This window comes from Quercus suber, unplaced genomic scaffold (genome assembly GCF_002906115.3).
Source record: "Quercus suber isolate HL8 unplaced genomic scaffold, Cork oak 2.0 scaffold_44, whole genome shotgun sequence".
Classification (NCBI taxonomy): domain Eukaryota; kingdom Viridiplantae; phylum Streptophyta; class Magnoliopsida; order Fagales; family Fagaceae; genus Quercus; species Quercus suber.
In genome coordinates this window covers 1,675,720-1,689,670 of record NW_027069509.1, presented here as the reverse complement: position 1 = coordinate 1,689,670, position 13,951 = coordinate 1,675,720, and the positions used below count along the sequence as shown (strand labels likewise).

The following is a 13,951-nucleotide window of genomic DNA, read 5'->3' as shown; positions in this document are numbered from 1 at the left end:
TTTTTTTTTTTTTTTTTTTTTCATTCAATTATCCAAAGCTATCTTTACAATGGCATAGCATGGCTCTTTATACAATAAAGAGTTACTTATGATGACATCATAACTAGCAAACTCACTACTCCTAGCACTTGCTAAATAATCACAAACTATATCTAATACAACATTTATTCCACATGTCTGACTAACTTTGAAATCAATCAATCACATGCCTAAAATATTTGATAATATGTTCTAAATATAGCATTGCTTGGAGTTGGAACTTGTTCGCTTGGCTTCATCAAGATATACTCAGCCATATGAATTTGCTTGCTTCAAATGCTTTGCATCAGATATTTGTTACTCATTTTCATTGTCGAAGCTTATGGTTTTTATCATGGTCCATCACAAATCAACCCCATGAGGGTGGTTTCGGTATTCGGAAAAGCTTAGTTCTTTTAATCAACCCCTATAAGGAAAGTAGATTTGGAGTTTTGTAGTGGAAAAGTATCATCTTTGGAGAACGCTCATTTAGGTGAAATATGGAGAAGAGTGGGGAGGATGGACAATGGAGTGGATTAAGGGACATTATGATGTTAGTTTGTGGAGGTCTAAGTGGGGGGTGGGATTTCTTCAACTACTTAAGATTTGATGTACGAGAAGGATCTCGAGTGAGGTTTTGGACAAATGTCTAGAGTGAATTAAAGATTTGTTCCCATAGCAAACTCCCAATGATGCTTCTATACAGAGTTGGACTCACTTCTACCCCGGAAGGATCAAGACTAAGCTTGGTAGACGAACTCATAGGAGTGGAGGCATGCTTTTTGGAATCTAGTCCAAACTTCTTAACAAGATTTCTAGCATATTTTTCTTGGAAAAGGAATATGCCATCCTTCTTTGTTTGACTTGAAGGCCCAAGAAAAATGTAAGCTCCCTCACCATACTCATCTCAAATTCTTTCTTCATCTCTTCGGAGAACTCTATAGATCGAGCATTTATGGTAGCTCCAAATACTATGTCATCAACATATACTTGAGCTACGAGAAGATAGTTCTCATAATTCTTGACAAATAGAGTCCGGTCGGCATATTCTCTTTTGAATCCTCTATCTAGGAGGTACTGTGTAAGCCGATCATACCAAGCTCTAGGAGCTTGTTTCAAGTCATAAAGTGCCTTCTTCAATCTCAACACATGATCTGGGAAGTGAGGATCTTGGAAACCTTTAGGTTGTTCGACAAACACTTTTTCATTAAGGTATCCATTGAGAAATGCACATTTTACATCCATTTGATAGAGTTTGAAGTCCATAGTACACGCAATTGACAAGAGAATGCAGATAGACTCAAGTCTAGCTACGAGAGCAAAGGATTCATCAAAATCTACCCCTTCTACTTGAGTGTAACCTTGAGCCACCAACCGGGACTTATTCTGTATAATCTCGCTATCCTCATTGGTCTTGTTTTTGAAGATCCATTTGGTGCCAATGACATGAGCTTCTTTAGGCCTTACATCATTTCTCACGAATTGATTTAGCTCTTCATGCATTGAGTCCACCCAATTCTCATCTTGAAGGGCTTCTTGTAACGACAGAGCCCCCAGTTTCCGACTGCTGTGTGCACATACTTCAACCCGGGCTTAGGTCTCCGAGTTTTCACAAGCTTTTGGGGTAAAAGCTTGTGCACATGTTAGGGGTTGCCCGTCACTTATGAACCTTTGCTTTGGTCGCTCATTTTGCGATGTGGGATCAGGACTTTTGGGCTTAGATTCCCTCACCCTACCACACCTTCAAGAGGAGAGCCGACCTTGGCTCTGATACCATTTGTAACGGCAGAGCCCCCAGTTCCTGACTGCCGTGTGCATATACTTCAACCCGAGCTTAGGTCCCCGAATTTTCACAAGGTTTTGGGGTAAAAGCTTGTGCACACGTTAGGAGTTGCCCATCACTTATGAACCTTTGCTTTGGTCGCTCACTTTGCGATGTGGGATCAGGACTTTTGGGCTTAGATCCCCTCACCCTACCACACCTTCAAGAGGAGAGCCGACCTCGGCTCTGATACCATTTGTAATGACAGAGCCCCCAGTTCTCGATTGCCGTGTGCATATACTTCAACCCGGGCTTAGGTCCACAAGTTTTCACAAGCTTTTGGGGTAAAAGCTTGTGCACACGTTAGGGGTTGCCCATCACTTATGAACCTTTGCTTTGGTCGCTCACTTTGCGATGTGGGATCAAGACTTTTGGGCTTAGATCCCCTCACCCAGATATTGCCCATCACTTATGAACCTTTGCTTTGGTCGCTCACTTTGCGATGTGGGATCAGGACTTTTGGACTTAGATCTCCTCACCCTACCACACCTTCAAGAGGAGAGCCGACTTGGGCTCTGATACCATTTGTAACGACAGAGCCCCCAGTTCTCGACTACCGTGTGCATATACTTCAATCCGGGCTTAGGTCCCCGAGTTTGCACAAGCTTTTACTCCAAAAGCTTGTGAAAACTCGGGGACTTAAGCCCGGGTTGAGGTATGTGCACACGGCAATCAGGAACTGGGGGCTCTGTCGTTAAACTTCTTCTACCTTCTTCGGCTCAAATTGGGCAAGGTAGCAATGGTACATTACATGGTTGGCAACAAGTGTGCTTTCCTTTCTAAGATGAAGTCCTTCATCTAGACTCCCCGATAATATTACTTTCTGGATGATTTTTAACCACTCTTGATGATGGCTTCTTTGAGGTGGACACTTCATCATTCTGTGAGATGGGGGGATGAACTTCCGGAGGGGTGAGAGGACTTGAGGATCTAGACATTGACCTTGTCTCCATTCTAGAATTCACGGGAGTAAGACTCCTTTTCCAATGTAAGTCCTTCTACTTCAACATCTTGGGCTTCAACCTAAACTGTGGTTTCTTTGGAGCTTGGTCCTTCTCCATCATCATCAATTTCTACTCTTGTTATGGCATCATCAATCACCACATTGATGGACTCCATCACCGTCTTTGTTCTCTTGTTGAAGACTCTATATGCCCGACTAGTGGTAGAATAACCAAGGAAGATGCCTTCATCACTTTTTGCATCGAATTTTCCAAGGTTCTCCCGATTATTTAGAATGTAACACTTGCTTCTGAAGACTCAGAAGTACTTCACTTTAGGCTTCTTTCCATTCCAAATTTTGTATGCGGTCTTCTTCGTTCTCGCTCGGAAGAATATTCTATTGCCAATGTGACATGAGGTGTTCACCACTTCTTCCCAAAACTTTTGAGAAATTTGCTTATTGAGTAGCATAACTCTTGCCATTTCTTGAATCGCCCGATTCTTCATCTCAAACACCCCATTTTGTTGAGGAGTTTTGGGAGCTGAAAATTCTTTCATGATCCTATTCTTCTCACAAAAGGACTCAAATCTTGCATTCTCAAACTCCTTGCCATGATCACTCCTTATCTTGACAATAGGAACCCCTTTCTCGTTTTGAAGTCTCTTGCAAAGAATCTCCATCTTCTCACATGCTCCTGATTTCTCTCTAAAAAACTCCACCCAAGTGTATCTTGAGAAATCATCAACAATGACCATGATATACTGTTTTCCTCCTAGGCTTTCGGTTCTCGTGGACCCCATCAGATCAACATGGAGAAGCTCTAAACATCATGAGGTAGAGATCACATTCACCTTGTGATGATTAGACCTTGTTTGTTTCCCCATTTGACATGCATCACAAATGGTCTTCTCCACCTTTCCAAATTTTGGAAGCCCCACAACGGCTTTAAGTTTGGACACTTTAGCCACTTGCTTGAAGTTTGCATGCCTAAACCTTTGATGCCAAAGTTTCAACATATTGTCGGTTGTCCTATTTCCTTCCAATATTTGAATCCCTTCTTCATTAATGATCAGACACCCCTTCTTAGAATTTTAAGGAAGTCTACATCACATATTTGAGTAATGCTCAAGAGATTCGCCTTGAGCCCTTTGATGTAAAGAACATCCTTCAATAGTGGTAGCCCCAGTATCTTTATAGTCCCTTTGCCAAGTACTTGAGCATGGCTTTCATCACCAAATATCACATAGTCACCGACTTTCTCTTTGAGTGACTTAAACAATGATTTATCTCCTGTCATGTGACGAGAGTAACTACTATCAAGATACCATAAACAAGAGTTAAATACTTTCAAAAAGGTGTGAACAAATAAGCAAGCATGGGACAAGCACTTTTGAGCTTTTAAAAGAAATTTTTCTTCATTTTCCATTCTCTTGCTAGATCGAATTTTCTTTTTAAGATCATCAACCTTATCACACAATGTTCTATTCCTTCTTTTATACTTCTCAATCAAAGAATTTGACTCACATAGATTATTGCGTAGGATATGGTTCTCATTTTTAAAACATTTTAGCATGTGAACAGACATTCTAGCATGTTTCTTTGTTTTTAATAACTCTAAGAGTTCATTGTTGGGACAATCTTCAAACATACTCATAGAGTCATTATCACAAACATTTAAGCCACAATTCAATATAGCCTTTTTCATAACTTCATCCATAGCTATAGGGGGTATAGGATCACACTTAGGTAATGAAACCACAACAAGTGCACCTTCTCTGATATTAATTGAAAGTTCAAATAGTGTGTAAAACACTAATGAACGTTTAGACCCCCAATTTCAAAATAACCAACACAAACTTATACCTAAACAATATATGTGCGGAATAATAGGTACAAGCAAAAACCCAAACAAGTAAACAATTCTACACCATAATTAATCACAACACAGCAGCAATTAAAAGGTAAAAGTAAGGGTTAGAGAGATGCAAACATAAAGATAACACCGGCATGTGTTATCGAAGAGGAAACCAAAGAACTCAGTGAAAAAACTCTCTGCCGCCTTCAAAACGGTGAAATGATCCACTAGAGAATAAAGTTGGAGTACACGAATAACAAAATACCCTCCAAGCCTAGTTTACCTAATATACTTAAGCCCTCCAAGCTTCTGCTACCAACTGGTTAAGTTTAACCGTTTCTTCTCTAACTTTCTGGATCCCGCAATAAGCCTATTGCATCAACTAAATGAATTGGTCATCTCTGAACTACTTCCCAAGTACCAAAATACCTCCTCACTGATATGAGTATGGTGAGATAAGGATTTGGCTAATAAACCTCTCTAGGATATGTCAATGGAGAGGGTGAGAGTAGAGAAATTTGGAGAATCAAAAATCTAAGATTGTGGATGTGTCAATCTTGGTTTTCTTTAGGGTTTTTTTCTCAAAATTCTCTCTGGAAGCTCTCTACATTTCGTGGGTATAAGGGTATTTATAGTAAGGTACGTGAGAAATGTGAAAAGTCATTTTTCTGCAAAACAGGGCATTCTAGTGACTCACTCTCGCGACTGGAACGAGTCGCGAGTTAACTGCCAGGCCAGACTGTATTTTTTGTCCTGTAGTGCTCTGCTATTGTGACCTTTCAGCTTCCTGCATGCTTCACACGTGTGGCACTTTGGCGACTTGCTAGTCGCGAAATCCAGTTGCGAGACTCCTTTAAATGCACATAACTTGAGTTTTCTTCACACTCTCTCACACACAACTCTTACATAGTTCCCACCTAAATACAGAGTATCTATTGTTAAAATTACAAGCAAATTTGGCACGGAATAAAGCCAACACATGGTTGAATAAATTCAACCTTACAAAAATAAAGAGCCCATGAATGAATAATTCTTCATTGATTAAAATTGTTACTTGAGAATGTTTGGTTATGCTCAAAGGAGAGTGATTAATGCAAAAAGAAAAAAAAAAAAGAGTAAAGGAATGCTTTTTTGATAAGAAAAAAAGGTAAAGGAATGCTAAAATAATATGAATAAAAGTACGTGGTAAAAAATAACTTGTCAATTAAGTAACAGAAAGTATGATTTTGAATAGAATAAAATGGCGAAAAAAATTCATGTGGCAAACCCCAAAAGTTTGGGACTAAGGCCTGGTTGTCAATGATTAAAAATAGGCTCCATGTCTAAAGATGCTTCATGAGAATGTGAGAACTGTGCTTTGATTCTATAATTTAACCATGTGAGAGTCATCTACTAACATGATTGCTAAATCCACTCAGCATCTTTTGACTAACCACATCCTTGTTTGTGTTGTTGTATATTTTATTTATTACTTGTCTAAACTGAAAAGTCTTCATCCGGCATTTTGAGTTTTGTTAGCATTTTGAATTCCCTTTTGTTGTAACACAGATATGTTTGAGGCAGCAGCTTCTGGTTTAGGTACTGCAGCTTCTGCTGTGTGTACTGCAGCAGGGGAGGAGGCCTACACCTATGGGAAAAATATTGTCAATAACATGAGGCGCAAACCTGATAATGAAGCTGATAATGATCTAGAAGACAACCATAAAAGGTTAAAAGAGAAAGCAAAGAAGCTGTATGCAAGAAGGGAAAATATATTGGCTCAAACAAAGACAAAGCTACTCAATCAAGTATGCGAAGCTTGGATTTCTAGGGTCATGAAGAGTGAAGAAGAGGTGCGAGAACTAGAAATCAAGTACAATGATGAAAAAAGTAATAAAAAGAGACGGAGTCAGCATGGGTCAAGCAAGTCACGCACAGATCTTAGCAATATCATGGCAGAGAAGTGTGATGAATTGCATAATCTTTGGTTAGAGGAAAAGTCTAAGATAGGAATACTAGTTGAGAAATTGCCAGAGCGTGTGATAATTATGCATGGACCCAAACCAGAAGACAAGCCATTTCTCCACTCAACTGTTGAAGAAATACTGGGCCATCTTAGAGATAAGAATGTAAAAAGAATTGGACTTTGGGGAATGCCAGGAATTGGGAAAACAACCATAATGAAGAGCTTAAATAACTATGAAGATACTGCTAAAATGTTTGATATTGTTATTTGGGTAACTGTATCAAAGGATTTGAGTTTAGAAAAGTTGCAACACAAAATTGCAGATCGGTTAAAATTGAATATGGAAGGCATCACTGAGCCTGAAATTGCACAACATATATGGAGAGAGTTAAAAAGCAAAAGGTATCTACTTCTTTTGGATGAAGTTTGGGACTTTCTTGATCTGTCTCTAATAGGAATGTATGAAAGTGAAATGGATAGCAAGGTGGTATTGGCAACTAGATATCTTCATGTTTGTTCTGATATGGATACTCATTTGGAATTAAATGTGCCACGATTGTCTGAAGCTGATGCATGGAATATGTTCAAGGTAAAGGTGGGTCGAAATTTCAATATTCCAAATGTTGAACCAATAGCCAAGGAAGTTGTTATTGAATGTGCTGGTTTGCCACTCTTGATAGACAAGGTAGCAAGTAATTTTAGAAGAAGGGATAACATTCACCTATGGAGGGATGGATTAAGAAGTTTGCGGAGATGGCCTAGTATCAAAATCCAAGGCATTGGTGAATTGATTGAGTGCTTGGAGTTTTGTTATGAAAATTTGAAAGATGAGGTTCAAAAGGATTGCTTTCTCTATTGTGCTTTATATACTGAAGACTATGAAATTTATACAGATCCTCTATTGGAATGCTGGACAGTTGAAGGTTTCATTCATGATGCAAGTGAGTTTAGAGTTGCACGTGGGATAGGGCATTCAATATTGAAGGAACTTATCAGTGTGTCTTTGCTAGAGAAGAGTGAAAAGATGAATCATGTGAGGATGAACAAAGTAATACGAACTATGGCACTTAAAATTTCTTCTCGAAGATGTAATTTTAATATTTTGGTGAAACCCCATGAAGGGTTGCAAGACGCCCCCGATGAGGTAGAATGGCAACAAGCAAATCGAATCTCCTTGATGGATAGTAAATTGGGCACTTTGCCAAAAATGCCAGATTGCAATAGGCTTTCCACACTGTTATTACAGGGAAATTGGGAACTAAAAGAGATTCCTGATTTATTCTTTCGATACATGCAAAATCTACGAGTTCTAGATTTACATGGCACTGGAATAATGTTATTACCACCAACTATATCTGTCTTGAAGTGTCTCAAAGCACTATATTTGCATTCCTGCATCTTTTTAATGGAACTCCACTTAAATGGACTTGAGCATCTTGAGGTGCTTGATATTCGAGACACTGGGCTTAATCATTTTCCAATTCAGATTAGACATTTGATTCGGTTGAAATGTTTTCGNTTTAATGCCTTTGGTGCATCAAGCAAAGTTGTTTTTATTATTTGAACGTCCAGTGTATCTGTGGAAAACCCAATACACAAAATTGAAATACTACATATTAAAGAAAACCCAATACAGCACATCAAACATGTCCACAAAAAACTACATATTAAAGGCTCAAATCCCTACATATTAAAGAAACCCCAATACACAAAATTGAAAAACTAAAACAAAAAACGACATAAACAAAATCAGAATGAAACTTCAAAAATCACCCAGACCATCAAAAATCACCAATCACAATTGAAACTTCAAAAAATTTAGGATCTTTTCAATTAATGCAAATCAGAATCAACAACAACATAAACAAACACACAGAAAGACCCAAATGCAAATTGGGAAAAAGGGAAAAGCTGAGAGGAAGTACCAATGAGAAGAGTGGAGAAAGATCGGCGATGGGGTGTGGCTTGCGATGGCTGATTGAACGGATGGGTGGGGCTGATGGATGAACGGCACCGGGCTTCGAAGATGGGTGAGGAGGAGGATGAATCGGGTCGGCGATGGAGCGTGAGCTTCGGTGTGACTGTGAGGACGATGATGGCAGATGAGGACAAGCGTGAGCTTCGGTGTGTGACTGTGAGCTTCAGTGTGTGACTGTGAACGGGAGGGGTGTGTTAAGGAACAAAGAAAAAAAACAAAAAAATTCTGCCCAAAAAGACTAAAGGGAGGCTCTGATGAGGCTTGGGCCGCGTTTGAAACGCGACCTTAGACCCTTTCTATGGCCCCGTTTTAAAAACGGGGCTTTTGTTGTTGTACTACAGCCCCGTTTTTCAAAAACGGGGCTGTAGTTCGTCTGGGGCCGCGTTTAGATATCATCATGAGCATGAATTTTAGCAGGTTGGAAATGATTATGTAGATCCCTATTCTTAGGTTGCTAATAGAAACTGCAAGAGCTGGCAACATTCAAGGTCTTAAAAAAGGGCTTAACTCTGATGAACCATAGAAGAAGAAATAAAACGAGAGTACAACTAAACCTGTGTTGTAAATAGTGCCTTGCAATTTATTCCACTTTGAACTCGATTTTGAGAAAGTCAAGTTTTGAAAAGAGGCTACATAACTAAATAAGTTGTGATAAAAACTTCTAAAAACACCATTTACTTGAAGTGTGTAGATAAAGGGTTCAAAACATGTACAAACTTTGCCACAAAATATACAAACGTTTACACAAAACTCATAGACTTTCCCACAAAATTTCCTGATTTTTCCCACATAATATACAAACTTTCCCATGAAATGTACTAACTCTTTTACAAAATATACAAACTTTCCCACAGCATGTACAAAATTTTCCTCAAACTATATAGACATTCCCACAAAATGTACAAACTTCCCCCTAGAATATACATGATTTTCCATGAAATATACAAACTTTTCCAAAAAATGTATAGACTTTATCATAGAATTTACAGACTTTTTCAACAAAATTGACAAACTTTCCCATGGAATATACAAACTTTTCCATGAAATGTAATAACTTTTTCATAGAACATATTGACATTTTCATGAAATGCATTGATTTTCCCACATAATATAGATACTTTCCCGTAAAATGTACATACTTTCCCAAAGAATGTACAAACTTTCCATCAAAATATATAGATTTCCTACAAAATGTACAAATATTCTCACAAAATATACAAACTCACCCCTAGAATATACAAAATTTCCCATGAAATATACAAACTTTCCCACAAAAGGTACAAACTTTCCTATAGACTTTCCAACAAAATGTAAATTCTTTCCCACATAATGTTCAAACTTTCCTAGAAAATGTACAGAATTTCTTGTTGATATAGTATTTTGAAAGGCCTCAAAAACTGTGCCAAAATGCTAGTTCAAGCCCTAAAAACTGAAAACCAAGTTTCCAAAACTAAGAAAATAGGGAAATACATGAAAGAATCATGATCAGGCATCAGAACAAACCATCCAAGATTCCAAAATCCTAAACTTGCCATTTCTAGCAAAGTTTGCCCAATACTGACCAAACCCTAACTAGGAGTAGCCAAAATGTTGACTTTTTTCTCTGACCATCCGATTAAGGTAAAGTTGTAACATATTAAAGATCATGGAATTAAACACAACATAGCATGCTTCTAATATGGAAGCTATAAAACCTAACTATAGAGCAGAGATATTAAAGCAATAAACAAACCAAAATGATAGACCTTTACCTTAAACATAAGAACTCTTTAAGCTTTAATTTAACTGTTCCTCTAAGTCAATCTAATCAAGACAAAAGCAAAAGTTTAGTAGGCTTAAAACACGAAGGTCAAGACCAAAATAGTGATGGAAAAAAAACATGTTTGTATCGCATACAAAACATATGCAGTGGAAAATTAACGAATCTACTTCATTCGCAATTTATAACATGTACTATGTAAATTTCAAAATATAAGAACAAAAGAGTGTACCTTGGTGTGGTGAATTTCAAAACCAAAGACAGAAGTTCTTAAGAACACTTTTAATCTTCACTCCAATTCCACTTGATACCCAAGAAGTGTGGTCTCTCAATCAGTTATATGTGTATGTTCAAGAGAGAATGAAAGAGTGTCCAACACTCACATACATACCATTTCATGTTCTTACTAAATTCTGTATATTTCTCTCCTCATAACTAATTATCTAATTGGGCTAGCCTTTGGGGCCTCTCTAATTGAGCTTTAGTATGTGGCTTAGAGTTAGACCAAAAGGAACAAATATTTAATTATTTGGCATTTTCTGTCAACTCTTAACAAGTCCAAAGTTATCATTAATTATATTTAATACCACTATATAAATATAATTGCACTCTAGACCTTATTAATAAATTATATCCCAAAACTTTATTGTACATGCAGCCCCTTCATAAAATATTCGTAGTAATACAAAGTTATGAATGAAGACTACCATTTTGTAGATTACTACATCTTAATCCTTAAGTACTTGATTTAATCCTTTAAGGTTATTCATTATATATTTATGAAATCAAATTTCATAAATATATACTTTAGAAACTCCTTAGTAAAGTGGTTAAGCCTAACTCTTTGAATAACCGAACCCATTAAACTTATCTCAAGGGAATATTTTATATCTCCGTTAAGAGACTATGAATTCCATCTTGGAAATATATATTCCATCAACACTAAATGTGGCTGCGCAATATACTGAGGTTTTGACTGTTATTTTAGATTTCACTCCTGATATGTCAAAGCAACCTATACTCCATGATCAAGTCCATTATTCTCTCAGGATTAAAAGTTTATGTAAATAGAAATCGTGAGATTTATTATTTATTTGACAGTCATTAGGAGAATAATAAATCTCACAACAGTCCAATTCAATATATCTTAACTCTTAAAACATATCAACATATCAACTAGAAGTCTCCACTTCCATGATCAAGATAAATCATCTTAGTTGATATATTATAATCTTCGCAGATGAAATGCCCAATTCCATCACCAACTACGAACTAAATTCTGAGTTTACAAAGAACTTGTGATTTATATCTTCTGTGACTTTTCACATAAATCACATACTATGCATCTCATGGACTATATGATAATGTCCGAATATTCATGTTACTATTATTTTAGATAATAATAAAATAACTTTATCAATCACAATATTAAGTCATACATAATGTCACACATAATGTCATACATAATATCATACATACTATCATACAATAGGATTTAAGGGCACTAATCTTAACAATCTTCCACTTGCCCTAAAGACTATTATGCACTAATCTAACTCACATTCCTTCCAAATGTGACTCGAAAGTCCTTTGAGACAAGGCTTTGGTAAAGGGATCTGCTAGATTATTTGCACTTTCAATCTTTACTACTACTACATCTCCACGAGCAATAATGTCTCGAATGTTGTGGTACTTTCTCTCAATGTGCTTTCCTTTCTTATGATTCCTTAGATCTTTAGATTATGCAACCACTCCACTATTGTTGCAAAATAATGTGATGAGAACTTGCTCCATTCTCACAACACCAAGATCAGAAAGGAAATTCTGGAGCCAAACAGCTTCTTTTGCTGCCTCACAAGCAGCAACATATTCAACTTCCATGATGGAGTCTGCAATATAAGATTGCTTAACACTCCTCCAACTTATGGCTCCACCTCCCAAGGTGAACACATAACCTGAAGTAGATTTTCTGAAATTAAGATCTGGTTGAAAATCTGAATTTGTATAGCTAATGGGAATCAAATCCTCACACTGGTAAATAAGCATATAATCTCTCATTCTCCGTAGATACTTGAGAATTTGCTTTACAACTTGCCAATGTTTTGGTCCTGAATTTGTTTGATATCGGCTGACCATGCCAATTGAATAACAAATATCTGGTCTAGGACAAAGCATGGCATACATGAGACTTCCTACTACAGAAGCATAAGGGACTTATCTTATCATATTTTCTTCCCCTTAAGTCTTAGGCCTTTGGTCATCAGATATAGGAACTCCATGTCTGAAAGGAAGTAATCCTTCTTGGAATTTTGCATGCTAAACCGTTTCTAGAACTTTATCTATATATTCAGCTTGTGATAAATCTAACATCTTATTCTTGCAATTTCATCAAAGATTGATCCCTAAAAATAAAGTTAGCCTTACCCAAGTCCTTCATATCAAATTGGCTTGACAACCAAACCTTTATCGATGACATTACCTACATCATCTCCAATGAGTAAAAATGAGTAGAATATCATCAACATAAAGTACTAGAACATTACTACTTTATTTTGGTGTCTTTTGTACACCACATGGTTCATCAATTTTGTTCAAAACCAAATGGATTTGATTGAATCTCTCTTGCAACAAAAGTTAAGTTCTATGCTATTCAATAATATGTGGCAAATGTGGAATTTGATTTTCTCAAACTCAAGTTTCACATTCAATTGAATTGTATAGAACTCGAACTCGACTTTGACGAAGTTGGGTTAAAAAATGTGCTACATAATTAAAAAAGTTGTGATACAGGTTTTGTAATAAATAAATTTTCAAAACTCAAGTATTTAGCCCAAAATAAAGCCCTTAGATAAACTTTGATATCTGTAGACCAATACTTTGTTGACGTGTGTTTGTCTAGGTTCCTATCCCTCTTTGGGGGGAAACTAGATCAAGCATATCATATCATATTATATACTATGTTATAAAAGTTTTGTTTAGAAGCTATGGTTGTGTAGAGTGGCTTCACCAAATTACAACAATATTTTGGATAAAAACAATTAATTTTTTAGATAGAGACAACAACTTATTTGGTTTTATCAATTTCTTCAGATAAAATAACAATAAGTGTTTTAACTAAACATGTAACGTGCGTCTAAGTTTTAGTCAATAAGTGTTTTAACAAAACATAGAACATGCATTTTAGAAAAAATAACAATAAGTGCTTTAACTAAACATATAGCATGCATCTAAGTTTCAGTCAATGAGTGTTTTAACGAAACATGCAACATACACTTTAGATAAAATAATAATAAGTGTTTTAACAAAACATGCAACACGCATGACGAATCTAAGTTTTAATCAATAAGTGTTTTAACAAAACATGTAACATTCATTTTAGATAAAATAACAATAAGTGTTTTAATAAAACATACAACATGCATCTAAGTTTCAATTGATAGAGATAATAACTTATTTGTTCTTATTAATTTCTTTAAATAAAGTAATAATAAATGTTTTATTAATTTTTTTTTAAATCATCAATATTTTATTGTGTGGAATTATTTATAAACTATTGTTTATATAAATTATACATACACTTACAAAGTATTATTTGTTCTTATCAATTTTTGATAAACTATTATTATAAACT

General features: G+C 36.3%; 2 protein-coding genes across 2 annotated transcripts in view; one reads left to right on the top strand and one right to left on the bottom strand.

Annotated features, from left to right (window-relative positions):
* LOC112009931 (probable disease resistance protein At4g27220) overlaps positions 1–8,147 on the top strand; it is a 9,502-nt gene extending 1,355 nt beyond the window's left edge. Inside the window, exon 4 of the mRNA XM_065771482.1 lies at positions 6,187–8,147. Within this exon, the coding sequence (XP_065627554.1) occupies positions 6,187–8,147 (1,961 nt within the window). The remainder of the gene's footprint in view (positions 1–6,186) is intronic.
* A 3,913-nt stretch (positions 8,148–12,060) lies between these two features.
* LOC136066729 (secreted RxLR effector protein 161-like) lies at positions 12,061–12,504 on the bottom strand. The gene has a single exon (XM_065771481.1). The coding sequence runs from the start codon at positions 12,502–12,504 to the stop codon at positions 12,061–12,063; it is 444 nt and encodes a 147-aa protein (XP_065627553.1).
* Positions 12,505–13,951: the final 1,447 nt, after the last annotated feature.

Excerpts from the sequence above, each read along its gene's own strand:
- LOC136066729 (XM_065771481.1), bottom strand. The coding sequence starts at position 12,504 with ATGTATGCCATGCTTTGTCCTAGACCAGATATTTGTTATTCAATTGGC.